Source organism: Mytilus trossulus, chromosome 10, assembly GCF_036588685.1.
Source record: "Mytilus trossulus isolate FHL-02 chromosome 10, PNRI_Mtr1.1.1.hap1, whole genome shotgun sequence".
Taxonomy (NCBI): Eukaryota; Metazoa; Mollusca; class Bivalvia; order Mytilida; family Mytilidae; genus Mytilus; species Mytilus trossulus.
The window spans coordinates 26,838,009-26,863,551 of NC_086382.1; the positions used below are offsets into that span (position 1 = coordinate 26,838,009).

Here is a 25,543-nt window from a genome sequence, read left to right on the forward strand (position 1 = left end):
AGATGCAGTACATGTAGATTAAAGTCGTAATACAGTCATCATTCATTTCTAAGCATCCATTTCTGGACTGCTATAAACATGCAATCACCTTCGTGCTGTTTAAATCCTGGTTTTCTTCCTGACCGTCTTATCCCAATATTACGAAATAATTTTCCCAGAGTTCCAGACTTTCTGTTGTCCCCAATAGCTCTATCTGAAAAAAATAAAAAATCAATCATTAAAACAAATTCAGTAACAACTGGCATTTTCCAACAGGTGGTTTACCACAGCTTATATACAGCTTACACTAGGGATAAATATCATTAACAGTTTTGCCTTACATTCACAAGCAAACATAAATATTAGTATATATTTTAATACATTTTATATTATAACGGTATGAAAGTTAGTAAAGTGCACTTGACATGATTTGAATATATATAATCTTGAAAAATATTTAAATTTCCGAAATAACTCATAACTATGGTGCCATTATTGTTTAGTTTTGTACCCTTAAATTCTATATTGCAGATTTTTCACCAGAGCATGGTTTAAGGAAGCTGGCTTGTCATGTTTTGGATTTTTTGTCAGATTTTCAGAATCCTCTGGTTTTATCCATTTAAATGCCTTGAAAAAATTTGCTCGGTGACCCCCATTTTTCTTTTTAAAATTCTTTAACATGTATAAAGATAAGCCATCTGTAAAAGTCTTATAAAATTCTAATTACTTTTTAACAGTTTTTGCGAACTTTAAGTATAAAGCTATGAAAAGTCAAGAGAGAATATTTTCCCGCCAAAATTTCAATGGCTCATATCTCGAAAAAGAGTATGGTGACCTATATATTTTTTTTGCTTTTTGGATTCCTTTATTAATTCCTTATTAATATAAACTAGTGTTTTGAAAAGTTAATTACTTTGAAACTGAGAAGCGAGCTCCCTTAAATTGGCACCAGATGACATTCTAATTTTGTGATTTCAAAACTTTATAATTGTACATATTTTGTCTTATTTCAATCTCCTATTGGAGGAAATAAAGTATGATGATGATAACTATTTTTTGGATAATAATTCCTCTGAATTTATTGTGGAGTGACACAAAAATTCTTGTGGATATACTGCAGAAAGGCTTATAACAAAAATAGATATAAGCAGTAGATAGAATAAACTATTTCAAGTTATTTTTATTCAACAATGTTAAAAGTTATTTCAAACTGTATTTCTTTTCTTCATTCAACAAAGTTTTAAAGAAAGCTGCACTGGCATTTGCCATGATTCCTGAGCCTGTATTTACAAATTTTTACAAGTTTCCCCTTCCCATATAGCAAGCAAATCATAACAGGAATCTTCAGCAAATACTTGATCCTAATTTTCAATTTCAAATATAATGGAGCCATAATCAATAATTAACAACACACAAGCCCAAGGAATGGTTAACATTTCTAAGGTAAAAAAACCTGGAGGTTTTCTATTTTTTTTATCCCCAATATGATAAATTTCTTGCAATATCATTTATAAGCATTATATGTAAAGAGTTTTTATAATGAAAGAAAGTGAGGATAAATTTATACTAGCAGGTATTCAATTATTGATAATAAGCAGGTTAAAGGCATCACACTGTGGTTTACTATAAAGCAAATTGTTTGTAAATTAAGCTCAACACGATCTATACCTGATTTGACTTTTGGAATACAACACATTCCTGTAGAATACAGATAAAATTTGTCAATAAAAATTATGAAATTGAGGCTCAGAGAAACAACCATCAATCTTTTTCTTATGGTCAAAAAATATTTTGCGAAATTTGTCAATAAAACTATGAAATTGAGGTTCAGAAAAAGACTGATCAATCTTTTTCTTACCGTAAAAAAAATATTTGCTTCCAGAACATGGTGAAAGTTTCAGTTGTCAGTAAACCAAGGGAAAACAAGAAGATCAGATTGAATTATTGTGACAATCATATATTTTTACGATGTTTTTATTTTTGCAAAATACAAGATTTACATTAATTAGCTCTTTCATTTTACATTCTGATTATATTTGAGGATGAAGTATTTCCTGAAATTAGATCAATAAATCTCATTTTTGTCTGTTGATCCTTAGACAATCGCTATTATAAACTGATTCCAAAACTTGAATTTACAATCTAATGTCTAATGGATGTGCATGAAAAAAACACCTATGAATCTTAGGGCTGGACGTAATCAAATACAAGTATCAAAGAAACGGTTCTATCTGTTGCTGTTTATCATCTTGAAAGTTTGAGATCTTATAGAATCATATTCGAAACAGTGTGGTCCTGGCCATTGATTGACAACCTAAATTATCCAATTGACTGGGACATATAAGGTGAACGTTTGCCTGTAACGTCCATTGCTCACTTCTTACTTATTATAGAATTTAAACTGTGGGGTCACCAAAGGTTCTTAACGCCTTTAATAATAAAATAATTCGAAAAAAATTTCAGGAATAACCTTTATGTTTTGATTTATATTATTGATATAAATCAACACATCGTATTATTCCGGATTCATTTTTCGAGTTGCTTTTATTAGGTGTTGAGAACCTTTGGTGACCCCACAGATTCAGTGTCTTTAACAAGTACATAGTGAGCAGTGATTGTTACCGACAAACGTTCACCTAATCTGTCCCAGTCAATGGGATAATTTAGGTTGTCAATCAATGGCCAGGACCACACTGTTTCGAATATGATTCTATATACTTATAAATAACAAGAAAGTTGAACATCATTTAACATTGACTTCAATGGGATATATTTGATATTACATGTACCAATATCTGTTATGTTTTGGACTTTTATGAGAATAATCTTAGAAATGTTTTGATGCATTTCATATTCTTATAAATGGAATTTAAAAATCACTAACTTCCAAGATTTCAAGGGAAAAGTTAACAGTACAATGACAACCTATTTAAAATTAAGTGATCATGTGAAATCCTATTGTAAAATTATTCCATTGTCTTTTACATTTTGCTCAATAATTCCCAATTCCTTGACATTACGTCAGAAAATATCCGCTTTATTAAATTCGTCCAGCCTACACACGTCAAACATTCCATAGTAGTATTACTTGTCGCACATAAAAATAGCGAGAGCTTGTCTTCTACTTTATAAAGGTGAGAGAAGTTGATCTTGAAGAGGATAAAACCTAATACATCAGTATTAAATCAGACAGTTCCATTAAGAGTTATGATATTTGAGGGAAACATTCTCGTACTTTCCTTTCTTATGCATGTCTGAACTTTTGATGTTGGATCAAAGATGCAATTATCTTGATGAACAGTACAATATCTCTACAAATTAAACATTGGCCAATTTTCTTGTCATAACTTGAACAAAAAATCCCATAATATATAGGTATAATTTTGTCATGACTGATGCTATCAGTTTATATCTTCAACTTAATAGTCGGCTCATCTAATGGCTGACTTCATTATATGTTATTTCACTTAGATATGTCATTTATTCATCGAAAAATATAAAATTGCTGTTTCTACGGAAAACATGAATATCCCGAGTGGCATAACAAAATGAAATCTACTTGAAGTATTTATGATGAATTGAGGAAGGAATGACTAATGTCCCATCCTCAAATTGCAAAGAAATTTTCATCATTTTTCTTGAAAAAATTAGATTTTGTTCAAACAAGCTTAACGACTGAGACAAAAGTAATGAATTGGTTTGGTGAAAATCAATGCTAACAAAGTCATGCAATAGATAAGGGGATATACCCTGGAGGAGTAGTTGGGCTATAAGATCAACAGATTTAACGTGTCATGCAATATATAAGAACACGGAGAATTTGAACAGACATAATGGAGATTGCTTCTATTATTAAGTCTGTTTCTGGACACTTGGAGATGGTAAATGAAAAAGAATGGGATTGGGAAAAATGGAGACATACCAGAATATGATTAGATTAATGAAAAGACAAAACCTTAGGATTTTACAACTGAACAGATTTATGTGAGGGGATATTTTCATATTCACTAGGCCTTTTTTTTTTAATTAGTTGGTTTACGGACAACTAGTGTCAAAGGTTAGGGTCGGAGGAGGTAAAAAAAATAAAAATAAAATAGCAATCTTAGATTTTTTTTTTGTTCACGTATAACTGTTCTGAAAAATTTGAGTCGGAGGAAAAAAAAAAAAAAAAATGCTGTTCATTCATGACATTACAGGGGTTGAGGAGGAGAAATAGTTTAGCTCTTAATTGATATGCTTTGCATTTGATGGATGGATGGTCAATTGTTGTTTAATGTTTAGTGGCTAATCAGATGCATAATTAGGATGAGAATATGATAATGAGAAATGAAATGCTAAACTGACACACTGAGCCAGAATTTAAATGTGCTAGCTCACAAGGTAACAGTTCCCCCAAAGATATGTTACCTTACCCAAACACATTATTCTGACTCCTTTAATAATTGCAATTGCAGCGTGCTTGGCGAAGAAGCAGCAGATACCAATTTTTAAGTCTTTGATTTGACCGGGTCAAGGTTCAAACCCAAGATCTCTCACTCTCCAGGTGAACACAATACCATCACATTTAAGGTGCAAGTGGTCTTCACGTATGAATATATGTGCATGTTTGACCCAAAAATCTTTTGAGGACAATATACTTGACATAAACAAATTCCTTTGATTTATGAAATGTTTGATAATCAACTGTGTTCATGATCCTATCATGCTGATGAAGAAATAGCAATGTACCAAAGTTTGACTAAAACACATATTTTGTACAGACAAGAAATTTGTTAGCATCTAAATTATGCATGAATCCCGTTCGCTGAAAAGTGGAAATGGTGGCAAAGAAATAAAAAGTTGAGATCATTTTCATCAGCCATATTGTCGAATATGGCATCGCCGATTGTTTGCTTAGGTTTGCATTTGATAAAAGTGCTCTCAGTACGTTGACCATCAAAGTTAATATTCAACTGAAAGTAGATGAAGCCGTCAGACTCCATGGTCCTCCCTCGTTGGGTTTTTGAATTCGTCTGGGTCATTTCGAAGCTTTTCAAAATACGCCGTTCACTACAAACGCTTTATTGACACAGACAAAACGTTTTGGAACGCCTCAGATTTTTTTATTCACAGCACTCGAAAAATCGGGTCGGCGGAATAAAAAACAACACGAAATCAAAATTTTAATTTTATTTCACTTTTAAACAAAATCGGGTCGGCGGATCCGTAAACCAACTAATTAAAAAAAAAAGGCCCTATGCAGTTTGTCAACAAGACAACAACCCAACAATGTGTTATATACCAATTACTATTTTGGGTTTCTACATTGTGACAGCTGTTATCCTTATGCTAGCAAATTAAATTTTTTGATTTGTTTGCTTGCTTTGTTGGCAAGCATTGTAATTAAGATTGACATCTGCAAACAATATAAGTAGGTGGAGTTAAACCAGAAAATTTGATTATTTGATAATGTCCCATTTAGGGCTTTCAGTTGAACTATACCATTTCAAATTGTTTTCAGATGTCAATCTTAATAACTTTGAATGAACAAACATTAATACTAACAAAACAGGCAAGTTAACCAAACCTTTAACTTGCTAGCATTAGGATAACAGCTGTAAGCACGACTTTGTATATAATGTTAAATATAATACTTTAACAAGAATCAATGTCTACTATTGTTACAAGATTTCTACTAATTACACTAGTTTAGAAGGAGTATATATGAATGGTACTTCACATCACCATTATACACCAAAGTGAGGCTTCAGGACCAAAGAGAGGCTTCAGGCTCTTGTTTGACAAAACACTTTAAAAATCAATTGAAATTCTGCATCAAGTTTGAGAAGTTGAGTAAATTATACACTGCATGCAGTGTTTGCCTGGAACATCAAGTAATTCAGATTAACAAAGTACCACGATTCAGTGTGTTAATAAAAAAAAAAATAATGAAATAAAAGCTTTAGAAGAGCTGTAAACATTCTAATTAAGTTTTACTGCTTACAAAAATTGATGTAAGAGTTTTGGATCTGGGATTCCCGCCGAGATATGTGACACGGACAAAGCAATGAAAGACAAAATAATCACAATTACTTTGTATTCCATTATTTTATACACTAAAGCAATATTTCTATAACCTACACTTCAACTTAGGATTATAAACAAAGAAATATTGATTCTAGAATGAAAGTTATTATAATAGAGAGATGTACTTCAAAACATTTCTACACAAGTATTAAAACTTATGCTATCTATAGTATCTATACCACCCAATATCGCTAACTATAAAAAAGAAAACTGCAAAAATTCCCCTCTCAAGAGTTCATTCCTTTTAATGTTGATTTCATATAAGGCCAAACAAAAAAGTATGTGAGTTTACTGTACCCCTACGTACCCTAAAGGCTTTTTTTTACCATTTTTGATTATTTAGCACTGTTAAAGTCACAATGTTGCTCCTAAAGACACAACATAAATTAAAAATAAAAATAAAAAAATAAAACCTACCTACCTACCCTGTTATTTATTTTTCAGCATGTGACAGTAAACGCACATTCTTTTTAGTTTGGCCTAATATTGAACATTTATTTAGAAATAGATCAATAACTTTAAGCATGATTTTTCCTTTTTATTCTAATCACTTCCTTTCAGTGTTAGGAATTACAATAGATATTCATGCATTCAGTTTTCATTTTACAATAGACAAGTCTTTGAATGATTTTTTCCCCATAAATTAACGTAGACAATGGTAATAGCCCTTTCTTTCTGCAGCAGCAACATGAAACTAAAACATTGCAACATTTGTCAATCCTTCAAGGGAGATAATCACTACCTTACCATTAAAAAGTCCCCCTTGTAGGCTACTTTTTTTTTTATAAATAAGAGAAATAAATAAAGCAGATGTCCTTGTTAGAGGGGATAGGACCTTTATCAGGACTCTGGAATTGTGTTTTTTCAAGCTTGGGATTTCGGGATTGACTCTTTCAGGATCCAGGAATTCTTTTATGTCATGACTAAAATTATTCGAATCGGGACCTCAGGTTTCGTGTCTTTAAATTTTCAATTTATAAAGGTACATTATACCTAAATATTAAATCTGATCTGTGTTTGGTGATAAAAAGCAAAAAAGCACCACCTTTAAAGTTTTATAACATTTGGCAGAGGCAAATTAAAGAATGGAAACTAATTTTGGGATGGGCAGATATAAGGATGATTTCTTAATACCCATCCCCCATTGCAAGAACAATTGACACAATAATCTATCTTTATGATTCTTAAGTTATCCAATATCAACTCTCATGCTATGGATGTGGTTTTGGAATTTATATTCTTAATTACTTATGTGTTTAATTACCGAAGTTCAAACAAATTAACAGCTTCACAAAGATCATTAATTTTCACAAAGACTTATTCAATTAACTTCTGAGGCTTTTTCGGATTCTTAAACAATTTCAAGCCTATTTTGCCTGACTTAAATGTACTGATGCTTAAAGTGAAAGTTGTAAGAATAGAACCAGAATGACAATCTTTTAACACTGAATGATTTTGTGGTAAATATTGACTTTACTTCGTTTTTAATCAATAACTGGAAATTATTCATGTTTATCTAAGAATTCATTTTAAAGAATAGATGCTTTAAAAAAAAAAAGAAAAAACACATTATTTGAATTCATAGATTCAGGAACTTTAATGTAAATCAATAGTCATTTTTTTAAATGGATGAATTCAATTTTTTCCATGATGAGTTTGATGTTGCGAAAAAAGGTGTTATTTATTGGATTGCTTACAAAAATCTACATATCAAATAATATTTATGTTCCAGAATTCTTAAAATATTTACAATGGTAAAACCACTTGGCTATATTACATAATTCTAGCTCTTAAAAGGCCTTAAAAATCTATGAGTTTTTACAGTTTGATAAGATGGAACATAAATATAAATCATTTAATGAATGATTTATTGACTGGGATTAAATTCACTATAGTATCAAGTAGTGTAGACTTGAGTGTTAGAGTGAGAACACACCATTCAAGACTCAATTTGAAGTCTACTCAATTTCTCTCAAAAACTTAAACTAGATACAGCAAATAATCATTATTGAGGGTAATACATATTGTTGTATTGATATTAACCCCATGTTTCCTTTAAATCATAGAATCTATCTAAAAGTCGACGACAAGGCTTTTTTGTAGACCTTGACTACTTCTGAGGGTCTTACATCTAAAAGTCAACAACAAGGCTTTTTTGAGGACCTTGACTACTACTTCATAGGGTCTTACATGGTCAGGAATAAAAGTAACATTTCACCCAAATTAAAAAACAAAACATCTTTCCTTTTTGTTTTTGTCTGAACAAAGATGTATGCCAAAACATAGAACTGTAGGTAAGCTTATTCATTGGGAACAAGGTAAGCTTATTCATTGGGAACAAGGTAAGCTTATTCATTGGGAACAAGGTAAGCTTATTCATTAGGAACAAGGTAAGCTTATTCATTGGGAACAAGGTAAGCTTATTCATTGGGAACAAGGTAAGCTTATTCATTGGGAACAAGCATTGAGAAAACCAGGAGAGCATCTTGTGTTCAGGTGATAAGTACTGTGGATTCATTTATTTTTCGTGGATACAACTTTCATGGTTTGAGGAAAACTTGCATACTCGTGGATATTTAATTTCGTGGTTTTGGCAAAGTCTGTAGGTGTAATACCACCATTGATTTCCCCCTATTAATCTTTGTTAAATTTGCACTTTTCAAAAAATTGTGCAGAATTTATCTTTGTTTCAAATAAAGAAATACTTGGCATGAGTAAAGTTTTATCCTGTCCAGTTCTATAGAAAAAATTCACATAACATTTCATTGCATATAAGAAAATAACCATCATTGGAAGTTAACCAATCAAATTTCTCCCCTTATTCCATCTGTGTACAAGGTTTAGTCACCATGTAACCTCCAGATTACAAAATTTTCTATAGAAATCACAAATAAAAAATAATGGTGTTTTGAAATACCCAAGACATATGTTTATGACACAGAAATAGTTTTACTGCAATAATATGTAGGATTAATTACCTACAATGGTCAAATTCAAGGGAATATTTTTTTAGACCTACTCTCGTATGCAACCAGATGTGACGTACCAGGATTTGGTGGTATTACACCTGTATTCATTCCTTTAGAAAATATGTTATTCGTTTAAAATCTAAATTTGTGGTTCTTCTGTACCCATGAAATCCATGAAAATTGGTATCCAGCGAATATTAATGAATCCACAGTATCCAGTGACCAATCAGGGCAAGGCTGTTTGGCAAGTGTACTGCCTTTGTGAAATATATTAATAGGTGTAATACTGGTGACTGTACATGTGTACAACAGTAAACAAACAAAATGTACCAACCTGAATCCAAAACTACATAATCATATGTCTTTATTGATGCATTGCCAGAATATCTGAAATATAAAAGAAGTTGAAATATTAAAATTTAAATAAAAATGCAATTCATATCTATATAATTGAATTATAAGTACAACACAATAATGCAAAGATGTTTCAGAGACCATGAATGTTTGAGGTAGGAGTATACTTTATTTCATATGCCTAATTTTGATGAATCAGCATTTACAAATACTTTCATATCTTATACAATAAATTACATATAAGTGATACTGGTATTATTGAATTGGGAACAATTAAATATCACTATATCTACCATATCTAAACCCATTTTTTTTAAAAGAGTAAGATCTAGTATAAAGACATTTGTTTGAATCACAAGTCAGTACCAACAATTGTTTACGTCAGATGCATATATTTTGTTCATTATGACTTATCTATGATGGTTTTTATCAAAACATATGAAAGGCCAAACCATATATGATTTGGAACAGGCATTCAAGTTGTACCAATATGGCTTTAGGCAATTCAAGGGGTCCATGGTTGGGGTTTACAGAATATAAAAAAGAGGGAGTTAAAATGGGGGGAAAAAGAAAGAGTATACAGATTTCTAAAATATAAAGAACAGACAGGAATGGACCAGAAATTAAATAAGATAAATGGCTTTAAAAAATCAGAGCCTACAAAAATAATGTCCACACCCATTCTGACCCTCACATAAAGCTAGTTAATTATAGTAATGATAGAGGATATGGAAGCTGACATAGACAGGCATAATATTGGTCATTTATTGATTCAATTATAATTAGAGTCCATTTAATAATAGTACATCAACTAAACAACACTTAAATTAGGCAATGTTGCATGAACAACCAGCCATCAGTCAATAACATGGAAAGAAGACCACATATCCTTAACATCTTCCTCAAAACAATATGGTCCTAGTGACGATTATTTGATAAACAAATGTCAAACTTTAACTAGCATCAGAATTATCAAATTATCTTTTACAGCATCTATTAACGCTAAATCTTAAACGAGAAAAAATATCCATTTAACAAATTCTGATGTAAACTTAAAACCTCTTTAGTGTCCCAAGGTATTTGAAATACGCCATTAGGGATGATGGGTCAATGTTTCAACTCAAATCTACCAGAAAATGTCAATATTGTGGAAATTATCTTGTAAAAATAAAATGTTATTTTCATTTGATGGGAAACACATCTGTGTAAACATAATTTACTGAATGTAAAAATACAATTTTCCAGAGAAAAAAACATGTTACAAATATAGTGCTTGGAAATCCATATATTGCATTTAAAAACATTTCCTGCAATTTTAAGATATTTTATATTCAATTATAACCTGAATAGGAAGTTACTATTTCAGATGACATTTTTCACACATCAAAGACGAATGATACGTGACAGATGTCGTGGGCTAAGCCAATGATATCTCAATCGTAGGTTAAAGTGAGGAAATTTACACTCTTTCTTCAAAAACCCTATCAATTTCACACCACAGACATCAAACAAAGAAAAACAGACCTATGTTTACTGGTGTTACATACCTCTGTCTGTATTTTCACAATTTAAGCATTACCCAAGAAAAATATTTATCAATTTGAATAAAAGGTTCGAAAACTTTAAATTTGTCCAAGGTTTCATAACATTCCTATCAAATCTGTCATTATTTAATCATCAATTTTGTGCAAAAATAAAATTATAGAAATGATTTTCTTTTTCGGACAAAAGATCAGTCCTATTATTTGCATTTGATTAAGTTCACAAATAAACGTTTATATAATTTGTTAAAAGGTCTTCCAATATCTTGTGAAAATATTTTCAGGTAAATGTAAATTAGGAAACACCTGGAGTGATTTATTAATTTGTAGGTAAAAAGGATAAAAATCAAATTAAATAGCACAAAAATGGATTTTTATCATTTTGTATTTTTGTCAATTTTCTTCGATTAAAATAACAATACCTTGCATGTCAGTTTGTAGGTAGACTTATCGTAATTCAAATCTTTAAAATATAAATTGTTTGTAAATTGTTTAAATTTTTTCAAAAATCAATTTGCACATAATGACAATTGAAATACTTGTCCTACAATAAACCACAATACAAAACTGCAATGATTCAATAAATGAATTGTTATCGTTCAAGGAGAAAAATGAAAAATTCTAATGACTGTTTTCCGATACATGATATTACCAATTTTGGATCTAATCAGACAAATATACATTTTTTTAAGAAAAAGTTGAGAAAACATTGTGTTAGAATATGAGAAGTCAGAAATAAACTTTAAAGAGACAGTAACCTCCCTAACACACAGTTAAGCAGTAATAAATGAAAAAAGATAGAGGACTTAAATGAAAATAATAAAATTTTCCTATACAAAAATATTAAGATTAACTTGAAACAAGAATTTTACCTAAAACATAACTATTCTGACTCCAGAAAACTATTAACAAAATTCAGAATTAGCGAACACACTCTTTTAATAGAAAAGGGTAGACATCTTAAGATCCCTAGAGATCAGAGATATTGCAAATTTTGTAATGAGATAGAGGACGAAAAACACTTCTTTCTCAAATGCCCTAAATATAAATTTTATAGAGACAATTATTTTAACTTAATAAAAACCAATTCAGAGTGGAAAGATAATGTTAAAGATGACATGCTTAAACTTAAAATAATACTAAACCCCACATCTCACAGTCAAATTAAAAATACAGTTTCCTTTATAAAACAGTCATTAGAACTGAGGATGGGAGACCCAAAAAAAGAAATTTGATCTAATACATTTTATATTCTAATATTGTATTGTGTATTTTTGTATTTTTGTATATATATGTTATGTTTGTCACAGATCATGTTTTTGATTTATATGGCAATAAAATTATTTGATTGATTTGATTTGATTAATCAATCGATAATAATAAGCAAGTCCTAAGAAACATTATACCATAATGATTTTAAAAAGAGATTTAAGAAGATGTGGTATGAGTGCCAATAAGACAACTCTCTCATCTAAAGGACTAGAGTATACTTCAAAAGGCTATACCTGGCCGTAAAACACAAAGGCTATAAATCTAATGGGAGGGAAACACCAGTGGAGTAAAATTCTGTAAACTATGCTCTTTTCACAGTATGGGAGAACTTGTTATCAATGACAGTTAATGGATAAACAGAAAATTCATTTATCTAACCCCACTGTTGGCTAGTTTATAAGTTTTCACTTAATATGACCTTAACCAACCAATCACCTGACAATTCATACATTCTTTACCTAAATATGTGACAATTAACCAGTAAATGGGATTTACGACTGTCAAAACTTAGCCAGGGGTACAAAAACAACTTGAGGAAATAGTACCGATTACGATTTTGTAATCCGTTACTATTTATTTTTCTGATCTAGACATAATAGGTAGATACTAATGTCTTTTACATTTCTTGAGCACATTTTATTTGATAGAAAATCATTTAATTTATAACATTATCCACTAGATCAAAGGTTCTCCTGAAACAAACCTATCATAATATTTTTCTACCTAAAATCACACAGTTAAAAGATTAATTCAGTAATGTTAATTCTTTATGTGTGATTTATATGATGTTTTTCGTTTAATTATGGCAATGAAATATCTAATATTTATCTTCGATAATCTCCTAGCATTTAGTCATGAAATTAATCCAAACAAGAGTCCATTTTTATGAAACGTTATTTATATTATTGCTTATGATGTTATTTACACCCCGGCAAGTAAAATCCTGTTAAAACCCTGAATAACCTCAATTGGGCATTAGTGTTTTCCGTTAAAAAAGTAAATAGATATTTTTTTTTGCACATTAAACTGAAAGATGATCAAATATAAACTGAAAGGCGATCAAATACAAATGCATTGGAGTTGTTTAATTTTACGTCAGATCGACAAGTGTAAATAGAGTTTCTGCCAAGTGCTCGCTATGGTAATTGTGTTCTTCATGATCTTTTTTACAGTGGAATCTTGACCCTTATACAGTGGGATCATGCAATTTTCTAATGTAGAATTTTGGTTCAATGTGCATTTAAAACCAATCAGAATGAATACAGATGTAGTGTCCAAGCTCAGCTCACGAGGATCAGTTTTACATTGGTGGGACTCTGTTCTGTTGACCTTTTCAGGTTTATTTCTGTTGACCTTTTTCCTGATCCCAATAGGCTATTTGCCAATTCCCGTCAATTAACCCTGTTATTAGAGATCTCTTTTAAGTTGTCTCCCTTATGAGGGACATTATTTTTTATTTACAATGGGGAGCTAACAGAAAGGACAAATTTACCTGTGCGTAATGTGAGTAAACTTTACGGTTTTCAAATGTTTTAATTATATTAATTTGTTGTTTAGCTTAATACTTTTGACATCAGAAATTATTTTTTCGTGAAAAATAAGTTCAACCGCCGATACGCCACTTTCAATTTGCTATGCTTTGCATTGGCAAAAGCCAATTTTGTTCGGTATGGAACCAGTCTACGATTCATTAAGGGAAGTAATTCTTTCAAAAAGTGTGTAATAACAGAATCAAATAGGTATTTGGCAAATGAACTAATGTCAGATCCCATTGAAAGCAAATTGTGACCTCATGATTTTTATTTCAATCAATTTGATTTATAACCAATTACATGTCAAATATATTTATTTATAAGAAATAATTAATGATGACTTTATTAATCTTGGTGAAATTTTATTTTGAAATTTATTTATTGTCCAATGACATTGACACTCATTCATTTATGACAGGTATTATAAGATAAATTATGGTCTGACTAGAAGGTTAACTCCGCAATACACACTATCAATATACTCAAACAAAAAATACTGTTTGAATATCTTGGATCTTATTAAACACACGAGACATACCAGCAAGATTGTCTAACTAAGCTTTAGTCACCATGCCTTTAATGAAAAAAAAATGCCAAATAAATTTCATATAATTCTGATTTATATAATTTTTTAGCCAATATCATCCAAAATTTATTTGACTTGTTGCTCTCTGTTAAATATATTGTCTTATTTTTTTTCTGGAATTACAGAACTCTTTCAAAAATCCTAGATCAGCTGCTTCCCTGTTTTAGCATATTTTTTATTCTTAACTTCCTTCTCTCCTTGAAATGCCAAAAATGTCTTAATAAGGAAATGAAAATTGTGCACACAGAGCACACAATCAACTAGACAAGATAGATTATCAATGAGGTATCCCTTTACATGAAAAAACATTAGACATACAAATACCAGAGATATATGACTGGTTTTTTTGAAATATTAGCCAAGGATATAAAGTGCATTTTTAAAGGTTTACACAGTAGGACATGCTTGTATGACTCATATAACATGACCATAAACAAAACGCATAAAACTACCAACCATAGATAAAGCAATGTTCGAGATAACCTATTATCTCTCATTTGTCATGTATACCTATCAATCTTGTCTTTAATTTCTACTCTATAAAATTTATTCATTCATGAAAATTTGTATCATTTTTTTTTTTCATGTTAAAAAAGAAAATTTAAATTTTGTCTTTTAAATTTCTTCTCTATAAAATTAATTCATTCATGAAATTTTGTATCAATTTTTAACAAATTTTATAAATGGAAGTGAAAAACATCTCAAGTAATTTTAAAAGTAACTTAATATTATACTATCATAAAGTCAGAAAGCCTGCTTTAAAGGTTGAACGATTGTAAACGGATCAATGCTAACGTTTCCTAAAACCAGAGATCTGTTTTATTTTCAAAATGATTTTTTCTACATAAATCTCAATAGCAGGTGGCCCGAGAACACAGTTATTTCGTAGTGCATTTCTTTTAGACAATAAATTCAAATTAAAAAAATCGCACCTGCTCTTTCTCAAAAATATTTTTACAGTGTAGTGTACTACCAGTGAGACAAATAATATCAAAATTATAGAAACTTCTCCCAGCTCTAACTCAAAATACTGACAATTCTGTGTTAAGGGGGTGTACAATTCAGTTTGACAGCTTCAGACGTGATAAAATTTGACCTTTTAGAACTGGACCAAATCACTACTTAACATAAAGTTTCAGCACCCAAATTTTTTTGACATGTAATTACATCCCCCTACTTAATATTTCATGCATTTAATATAAAGAAATAAATTGGGAAAGTGTATTAAATAAAACATGCAAGTTATACACTGTTTACACTAGGGACTATATTCGTAGACAACGAAAACCAAAGGACGATAACTGTGTCCTTGGACCAGGTGCATTCTATAAAATACAAAAACTTGAATAATCTACAATGAATTGGTACATTAAATACACATCATTGTATTGAAATATCTGATTATTCCATTTCAGCGGATATTTTTTTATGATTGAAAATTCTCTTTTATCTTTTGGTTAATTTGCAACAGCTGCACTATTTATAGACCTGGAGGGTGACATGAGCCAAAAAACTATGTGAAAATAATAAAGTGATCATTGTTAGGGAAAATTAACTTGCACATGGCATATTGCTACATTTAAAAGAAGAAAGTGTGAATTATGCAAACATGGTGGCGCATAGTGGTTGTTGTGTCAATTATATCATCATTTTCACACCTAATCAATCATCTTTTCAACTGTCAGTTATAAAACCTACTTCTACTTAAATCTGCAACTAAAAATGAAATTTGATGAAAAGTCATTAATTAATCTAACAAGTTAAAAAAAAAAAAAAAATCTCGGGCAAATTTTCTTCAATGTGTTTTAGAAAATATCATGAATGGCAGCTATAGGTAAGAATAGTAAGATAAATTGACTTGTAATTTCTCGATTTATATTTTTCAGATGATAGACAGTCAATTAATAATAATGATGAATGAACAAAGTTTGTATCTTCCTCAATTCAAAAATGAAATTCAACAAAACCAGGGAGATACAAGCCTCAGGTGAAAGACGTCTGTCATCTGCTGAGTAAAAATACAAAATCTTTCCATTCATCATTTTGGCACCATCTTGCATGTTCCTATTTAAACAAATAATCTGCCTTAAACACAATAGTCAGTTTACACATTGCTACTGGCTATAACAACCTGTCACATAGCAAAAATGAATAAAAGCAGGATGACAAAAGACAGTGGACAGGGGATAAAAGGAAGATTTCTAAATATGATAAATGGACATACAAATAACAAATAAAACAGTTTGTTCCTAGATGTCAACAGATTAACTAGTTTGTCCAGCATTGATTAATATGTTGATTTGTTTTGATCAGATTAGAATGGACAACAAATGAAAGCAAAAGTAGAAAATCCTGTTTTTGTGTCTAATGTCAGGCTTCTTACATTAATCATTTGATCAACGAGAATTACTGGTTTTACAAATGTGTTGATTTCGCTAATAACTAAGGAGTATGTGAATATAATGACTTTTATGTACAAGCTTCATTAAACAACGACAATTTAGATTTAAGCAAGACTTTTCCATTATTTCCATTTTCCGATTACTTCAGAGCCAGTTTCTATTATTCCATGCTCGTAAAATATTTTTATCACTTATATCCAATGCAGAACTGATCTTTTTCCAATATTCGCCTACCAGATACAAATGATAAGGAAGACAAAAGACATTAAATGCATTTTTTTTAATATTTTGCATCCCTAACAACACATATGTTAATCAATTTGTCTGTCACTCAGAAACAAGTAATAAGACTAAACACTTTGACACACTACAATCATCTGGTTGGAATTATTTTCACATCAATCATATAATTATTTTTTCCGTACAATTGATACAAATTTTCAATCTGAATGTAAGCTGTGACGGGCAAGTCCAAGCAAGTTCACCAACAGAATGTATAAAGCTGACAGCAAGTCCAAACAATTACACAAACAGTTTATTGCAAATAAAAACAGATGTATTATTCCCTTGTCAACTGGAATTCATTCCATATGTTAAAATCACCTTTAAAAACTTTCTGCCACTTAGAAAGAGAGAGGAGATACCATTTGGCAAAGAAAAAAACATAAAAAAAAATATAATCAAATGAATAAAAATAAAAATGACAGAAAAACTACAGTTAGTGAAAAACTAAACAGAAAACCTCATGAGACAGCACCAACCCCATGAAATTTCTTTAAGAGAGGCTTACGTCAAAATAAAATTTATTCTGTAAATTTTTGTATCTCAAATCTTCTTTACTCTACACCTATATAACAATTTAGGTGGGCTATTCATTCTCTGCCAAAAATTATAGTTCTCTAACAGGAAAAGAGATAACCATCAAATAAGGATCAACATTTTACATGGTAGTGGGACATTTGTTGACAGATATTTATCACCATTTTGTCAGGTAAATTGAGGTATAATTTACACTATAGTTTACACCTGTCTATGGTGATTGATGTCTAAAATGACCACAGGTCGAATTGATAATTTCACTGACCCAAAGAAATATCATTTCATATTAATCTTCATGTTTTTATGCTTTTTTTGGAAAGATGTTTCATTTTTATGAGCATTTTATGCATAGTTCAATGCATAGTATAAAAATATAGCCGTTTTGGAACACAAATTTCCCACAAAGAAAGCACATTTATGAATTTTACTAATCTAAATGTCTAGTTTTTACTGATGATTTATATTATATATTGGCCTATCGATGACCTGGAAAAATTTGATTCAACAAAGATAGCAATGTAAATGTTTTCTTATAAATCATTTCACATGGATCGGAAAAATGGGAATTAACCTTTTAAGGCGGTTATCTTGGGATCAAAAAATCAGTTTAGCTTACTAATCTCATACTGAATTTTAAATTTGGAAAAACGCGAGCTACCACATTTTATCTTAATTGTTAAGTTTTAAAAGGGAGCTACAACATTTTATCTTATTTGTGAACTAAAATATTTGCAAAAACAAAATTTTAATATGATGTCACATAGTTCACAGTGCACCATGTGTATTAGTTTGTACTCTGGAGTACCTGCCTACATAAAATGTCAAAGTTTAAATTCACATATGGAAATAATCTAGCATCTATTACAATGCATGTTGATATGTACTCTGTATTACAAATAAACAGCCATAAAAACCTTGTTTTATCTTAGCTAAAGAAACGACTTCCTGCTGGGGAAGTAATCCTTATCAAACCTGATCAATGTTGGTGATTGTTTTGTACTATATGTACACCTGTTAACGAACATAATATATAGGTAAACAACAGGTAGCATCTGGTCAAATTATTCCATAAGATAGAACATAGAATATTTCAGAAAGGGGATTTCCAAGAGTGCTATGACTTATTGACTTGAAACAGGTTGGATAAGTACGAAATATTTACAAGGAATTTGTGTATAAACAAATAAAAGCCATGAATGTTTATAATACAAAATAAGAGACAGACCATGTGGACTGTAGTCTGTATGGCTTAGTAAATGGGCTTGTGAATTATCAAGAAATCCATAAATGCACCAATTGCTCAGTAAAACTTCCCAGATGCTTTAATGAAAATAAATGCCGAACCTTAGTGCTGAAAAATACAGGAACCAACAGATTTTGTCATATCAAGAAAATGTAAATAATCAGTTATTTTGTTTTGTTTTTTTTAATCTTTGCACTGTAAAGTAGTACACTATATTAGTTATAGCATTTGTACTGAAGCCGTGATTATTCTATGTTACTTCAAGAAGTGACAGCCATCAAAAACTAGAGTATAACAATTGATGTTATTTTTAGATCTGCCAAATTGAGAAAATTTTAGAAATAACAGCAACACTGTGCTATTCATCTAAGTAATGGTACAAGACATCATACATAAGGCATAGATATAAATTTCAAGACCTTCCTGAATATACCTGAAATAGTTGTCATGACATTAATCAAAAGTTCAAGACATGTTTTACAAGAAATCAGTAGCTGTGTCAATATCCTTTTTCAATCACTCAAAATCTGCTTTATCTAACTTTTTTTCCTTGTACTTTTAGAACTATGCAATGTTTACAAAAATAAGCTCCAAGGCAAACCACAACTATCATGTCTTGCATTAGAGTTATACAACCTGACCACATTTAATGATAAAACCTATACTTCCAATACCACATCAAGTTATGAATACACATCGAATTCAGGACAGTCAATCTGTCATTTTACTTCCACAGGTGTTAAGGTTATCCAATCATAGGTCTGTTTACACCTAACCAGACTGATTATTTTAACATTATGTAATGTTTTGATTAGCTTTTGTAATTTTTTGTTCACTTCTGTTTGTTTAAACCATTATGTCGAGTGTTTGGGTGTGCCAAATATTTATTTTTAGTTAGAGCTCTGCAACATAGCATTAGAAAGGAGGGCAACAAAAAAACTACATTTTTTCTTTACAAATATTGCAGGTGTTTTCAGTAATGATCCAAGATACAAAATGTCAGTATAGCCATCATTTCTTTAATCACCAATCTTGCTTACTATGTTCAAAAATTAAATTTTCAGCAGCCATTCACTTTTATACATATGAAAAATTTAATTGTAACAACTAGGACCATGTGTTTCCTTCAGGGTGTTAGCACGAATGTATGTATCTAATTTACACCAAGATATTATAGGCAATACAGAATGATAGTTTTTAAAAATTCATGAAGGGGGAATAAAAAGGGGGGGGGGGGGGGGTCTTTCAGCAATTTGATCACATGTTTATATTGAAAAGCATGATGAATGCTGGACATCTAATTTCACTGATGATATATTGGTGCAAAGTGACAAAGACAACCGATATGATCATCACCTAATTCATTGTTTTATACATTCACAATCAAATGTAGTAGGGTATAAATATATTGTTTTTATCTAAGACTGTAACTCTTGATCCTGAACTTTATCTTTTCTCCTGCAGCAGATGGTTATTAATCCTGAACTTTATACAAAACCTACCTTGTAGGAATACTGTGAAGACTGCCTGCTTTATCTATATGACTGGATGTTGGCTGAAATCATAAAACTGCCACATATATCATACATTTTATTTCTTTTTCTGCTAGACTGCAATACGAATATTTAGCAGAAAAGATTCTAAATCAAACTAGAAAGTTTGTGATGGCACTGCAATCTCTTCTTCCTGATTTATAAATAATCTGAATTGTAATCCTAGTATCTTTGCTTCTTTATGAGATACATTAATCAGAAAAAGTCATAAAATCTTGGCTGATCTAATGAAAAAGCAGACTCAGTGCATTGAACCTTGATTCTGTTCATTTGTAGATTAAAACCCAATATTTATTTAAGATCAAGATTTACTGTTTAATTTTCTCCTCTTATTGGTACAAATACATCATAAAGTCATCCAAATTGTATTGCAATTTGTTCCTTGCTGATGCCAAAAATGGTCATGTTCTTCATTTGACCTTTAATGTAAAGACAGATTTGATAGTAACTGTCATTCAATCTTATTCTCGCTTTTGAAAAATGGCATTTCCATTTGTATTTTTTTGGGGCACCATATCTTACTTTTTATTAAACCTAGTATTAAATATCTGATGTATGCTCAGTATTAAAATGAGAAAATTATCTAAATAACTGTATACTGTGGATTCATTTATTTTCGTGGTCACCAATTTTCGTGGATTGTGGATGTTCATGGAGATTTTATTTCGTGGTTTTGACGAAGTCTGCATACAAGCCACAAGAAAATTTGTCATTCGTTGAACATTTATTTTCGTGGTTCAACTGGTCCCACGAAATCCACGAATAATAATGAATCCACAGTACTTTATTGTAACTGAAAAATTTCATAATCTGTGGATTTATTTATATTGGGTATCAATTTTTCGTGGATTGAGGGAAACTTGCATTTTTGAGGATATTTGATTTCTCGCTTTTGCCAATATCTGCATGTCAAGCCTATAGAAAATTTGTAATTCATTGAACTTTCGAACTTTTGATTCATTTGTACCAACGAAACACACAAAAAATTGGCATACCACAAATAATAATAAATCCACAGTTGTTTACTTACAGGCGGAATGCTAGGAATAGGTGGCGGCAATTCTGGTCGGCAACTGTAACTATGGCAACTAGGTTCACTAGACAAACTTGCCAAAGAACTTGAGCTTACTGGGGTAGCCTGAAATAGAAATATATATCATTTGAAAAACATTGGAGAAATAAATATTCTGTGTACATGTAACATATTATCAATAGTTAAAATGTGTCATTGTTTTAATTTTTTTTTCTTAAATGCACCAAAATGAGCATATTTGATTGATGTGTTACATATTTGTTTTGCTTTCATATTTTGTACGTAAGTTAGGCCTAGGCCGATCATTTATATTGTTTTACATTGTAATTTCAGGGTCTCTAATAGCCCAGTATGCAGTATGGGCTTTGCATATTGTTGTAGGCTGACTACAGTGACCTATAGTTGTTATTTTCTGTGTCATTAATTAGGTCTCTTGTGGAGAATTGTCTCATTGGCAATCATACCACATCTTCTTTTTCATATATTTGAATTCCATGCAAAGCAGTGCTAGGGGCAATCTTCAAAATTCAACGAGGTGAGGGCTACAGCTCTGTATCCAAGGCCTTGTAACTTTTACTGCAGTAAAAGCAGTGTTCCTTTAGTTTTTACTTTCTGAATACCTAGTCCATTTTTATCAATTATGAATACATAAATTTTTTTAGTTTATGATGCTACATTTAGTGCCTTTTAATAGTAACTGTGCAATTTATTTAAGAGTGAAAACGAATTATTCTCAAAATTCTCAAACCACAAGATTTACCTGTAGTATTCAAATTGAATTAAATCAGATTTGGACTTATCAAATATACATTTAATTTGCATCAATGGTGCCCAAAGAGGAACATGTGCACTCGGAGCATGTGCAATACATTCACATATTTTACATGTAAATTACAATTGAATTCATAGCATATTTGGATTACGGTTTTTCTTCAAGGCATTTAACGTACACAGATAAAGAGGCCCAAAAGTTATCAAAAAAATCCACAGAATGCTGTCTCCTTAAAGGTCTCTTGTGGCAATCATACCACATCTTCTTTTTTATATATTTGAATTCCATGCAAAGCAATGCTCGGGGCAATCTTCAAAATTGCTCAAATGAACAACATCTTTGACAACAAAAGAATCTAACCACAGGACAATTGCAGACGACATCTAAGTCACTTAGTAAAAAATGTGTTCAGACACATGGAGCCTCAACTACAAACAGTTCTTGTACTTTCACCTTTTATATATGAATTACAAGGATATTTTAAATTTCTGTTTTCTCACTTGATAAATTGCACAATATATTCTTTCTCAGTATAACTTTAATGAAATTGGCCTTTACCATACTGACAAAAATAAAAGCAATTTAGATTATTGTACTGGAATAACTGATGTATAATTGGGGGATGGTCCTAACATTTTTTCACTAGTGAAAAGCACTAAATATCTTATATAAATTATTTCTTTTGAATGAACTTTATTTTTTTATTATTTATATAATATGGGAACACTTTTATCAAGTTTATGCTTCTATAGTTAACAACATAATTTAAACTTTAAGGTGTGAGAAGAATAGATTATCCAGAATACAAGAAGTCTATTATTCTATAAAACGGATGTTAAATTAAAGTTATCTTTTCAAAGAAAACGGATATTGCTGAAGGCTACGTCTCCATATTGTCAATAAAATAAAATCATTATGCAAATGTTTCTTTATCTTTCAAGATGAAATTTCACAATCCTATTAATTTTTGAAGATTTGAATAGAAATAGCGGCTGGTGTCTAGATTTCTGTAGAAAAAAATGTATTAATTATGGCAACATCGTTGAAAAATTAATAATATAAACAGAAACAAATCAATAAATTCAAAACAACGAAGTGTAGTTTTCAATGCAATATTAACAGACAGCAAAAACGTAAAGATTTCAATATCAACTTTTTACACAATAGTACATTGGGTCAGTACGGGTGAGCGATGATCGTTATTACACTGGGATGTGCTATACCACATCATCACGGTCTCGTGTATAGCACCACTGAGACATGAAGTCTGATTGTATGAATGATCGGAACTTAATCCTTTTAATAAAGTTACAAAAGTTGTAGTGTACGATTACAAGGGAGACTTGACTTGTGTCATGTGACTTGTGTCATCCATCAATAGGAAGGCAACACTTGTAGCTTCTTGTTTCAGTTGACATCGTAAGCTACGATTTCTTTGTTCTATGATTTGTTGTACCAGTTGAAGATAATGTAAAACCAGTACAAAAATGTACTGAATTGCTCAAATGAACATCATTACACTATTACCAACAAGTATATTGTATTATGAGAAATTTGTTTTTTTAATTTTTACACTGAAAACTGTCATAATAAAGTATCTTTAAATACTAACATTTTTTTTCTTATTTCTGTAAGAAACTGGTACAACACTTTCACTAAATGTTTACCTTTATAATAAATGCCATACTATTTCCATTTAGGGCACAAAAATCAAACATCAGGGTTAATATTACAGCTGAGTATTTAAGTTCTTGCTAGCAAATATCAGTAAAATATACATTGGAGCACACTGTACAAAAAAGAGTCACTACTTAATTGATTGTGTTGTCGGGCTAGTGTATCATTAATAGAAACCCAAAATTTCCTTTAATATTTACAAGTATTCAATTTTAGAAGATTTATTATTGTGTAGGTCAATGTTTTTTTCATAAGGAAATTTCTTTGGATATCAAACCTTATTAACACTTACCCATAAGAAATGAGGCATTAACTTTTTATATACAATAAAATTTAAGAAACTATACATAAAAATTTCATATAAATCAGTGGTCAATTTCAATTTATGTACTGATTTTGTCTTTTAAGATTTTATCCCATGGCCTTTTGATCATAAATCTATCTGTTTATCCCTTAAGGTATGCTGATATAGTTTATATTTAAATTTGGTCCAACTTTATAATAGGATATATTTAACTGTTAGACAAGAATGCAGATCTTTTTGAAAATTTGAACTACTGCTTTATATTGTATAGTGATCCGATGAAGATATAAAAATTTCAAATCACAAAAGTTTAAGATTAAGTAACTTTTTATATCATAGACAATTTCTGACCTCCCCAATTATGCCCCCTTCTAGATCACCCCTGGAGAAAGTGATGATTTACATTTAGAAACTTTTATTGCCAAGTTAATAAAAATTTGGCAGTAGAAAGCCTTTAGTTATGGTCAATTAATCCTCAGGTCCATTAAAATAATGGACCATGACCAAGATCACTTTGATGTCTCAATTTAATTCAACAGCTCACACATGTTACAATGTCAATACAAATCTTCCCAATTATAGAAATATGGAAAAAAAAATATTTCAACATAAAAATGGATTTTTATTATTTTTTTAAATCATAATGATGTCTTTGCTAATTCAGATCAAAGACATATCTTATTTTTTATTCACTACATTTTTCGATATATCAAAATGATAACTTTTCGGTCCACAGACATGACTTTTCTGTTTTTTTGTTTGGGCAGACGACATAAAAAAATGAGAAAAGTCACAAATTTATTCTTTTTTCACTGAAGGGTAGAAGTAGCTACGTTAATCTGTCTGTACACTGGCAAATTTTACCTCTACAATTTTTTCCCATTTATGACAAAATATGGATATTTTTCGTCAAAATTCCACCACTTTGCTATAGCAAGGTGCAACACGAAACCCTTCCATGTCATTAAAGATTAAATCAATCAATTTCTTTTCATGATAAATTTACTTCAAAGTTGTCAAAACATCCTGATCATTGAACATGAAAACATCTCTAATTGTTTGTGGGCAGGAAATTCAAAACAATCTAAGACACAATCTTCAACATTTAAGTGTTTTTTACATTGTTTATTTCAATTTAACCATATTGTTTAGTATTTAATTTTTAAAACTGCAAGAATCCTTGGGTGGTCCTTTATTGAAAACCGACAAAATTAATTTATCAATAGTCTCCAATGATAAATTTCCATGTCGTATCCAATCTAACATGCTCGTATCCAATCTAACATGCTCGGTTAAAAAGCTGATATCAACCCTATCAAACGACTAGAAATCAGATTCATTAATCACAATCAAATACCCTTATCATAATTTCTAATCATAATGAGCAACCTGCAACAAAAATAACGAAACTGAAAGATAGGGAGTTTACTTAATGTAACAA

General features: G+C 30.5%; 1 protein-coding gene across 2 annotated transcripts in view; it reads right to left on the reverse strand.

Annotated features, from left to right (window-relative positions):
- The window catches only part of LOC134687120 (uncharacterized), an 80,159-nt gene that overhangs the window by 37,094 nt on the left and 17,522 nt on the right, over positions 1 to 25,543 (reverse strand). The window contains exons 3-7 of one of the 2 annotated variants that reach the window (XM_063547122.1): positions 21,347 to 21,454; positions 20,266 to 20,318; positions 9,349 to 9,401; positions 1,648 to 1,677; positions 89 to 193 (exon numbers count right to left, since the gene is read on the reverse strand). In XM_063547122.1, coding sequence (XP_063403192.1) covers positions 89 to 193; positions 1,648 to 1,677; positions 9,349 to 9,401; positions 20,266 to 20,318; positions 21,347 to 21,454 — 349 coding nt within the window. The remainder of the gene's footprint in view (positions 1 to 88; positions 194 to 1,647; positions 1,678 to 9,348; positions 9,402 to 20,265; positions 20,319 to 21,346; positions 21,455 to 25,543) is intronic. The other variant, XM_063547123.1, reaches the window with a different exon arrangement.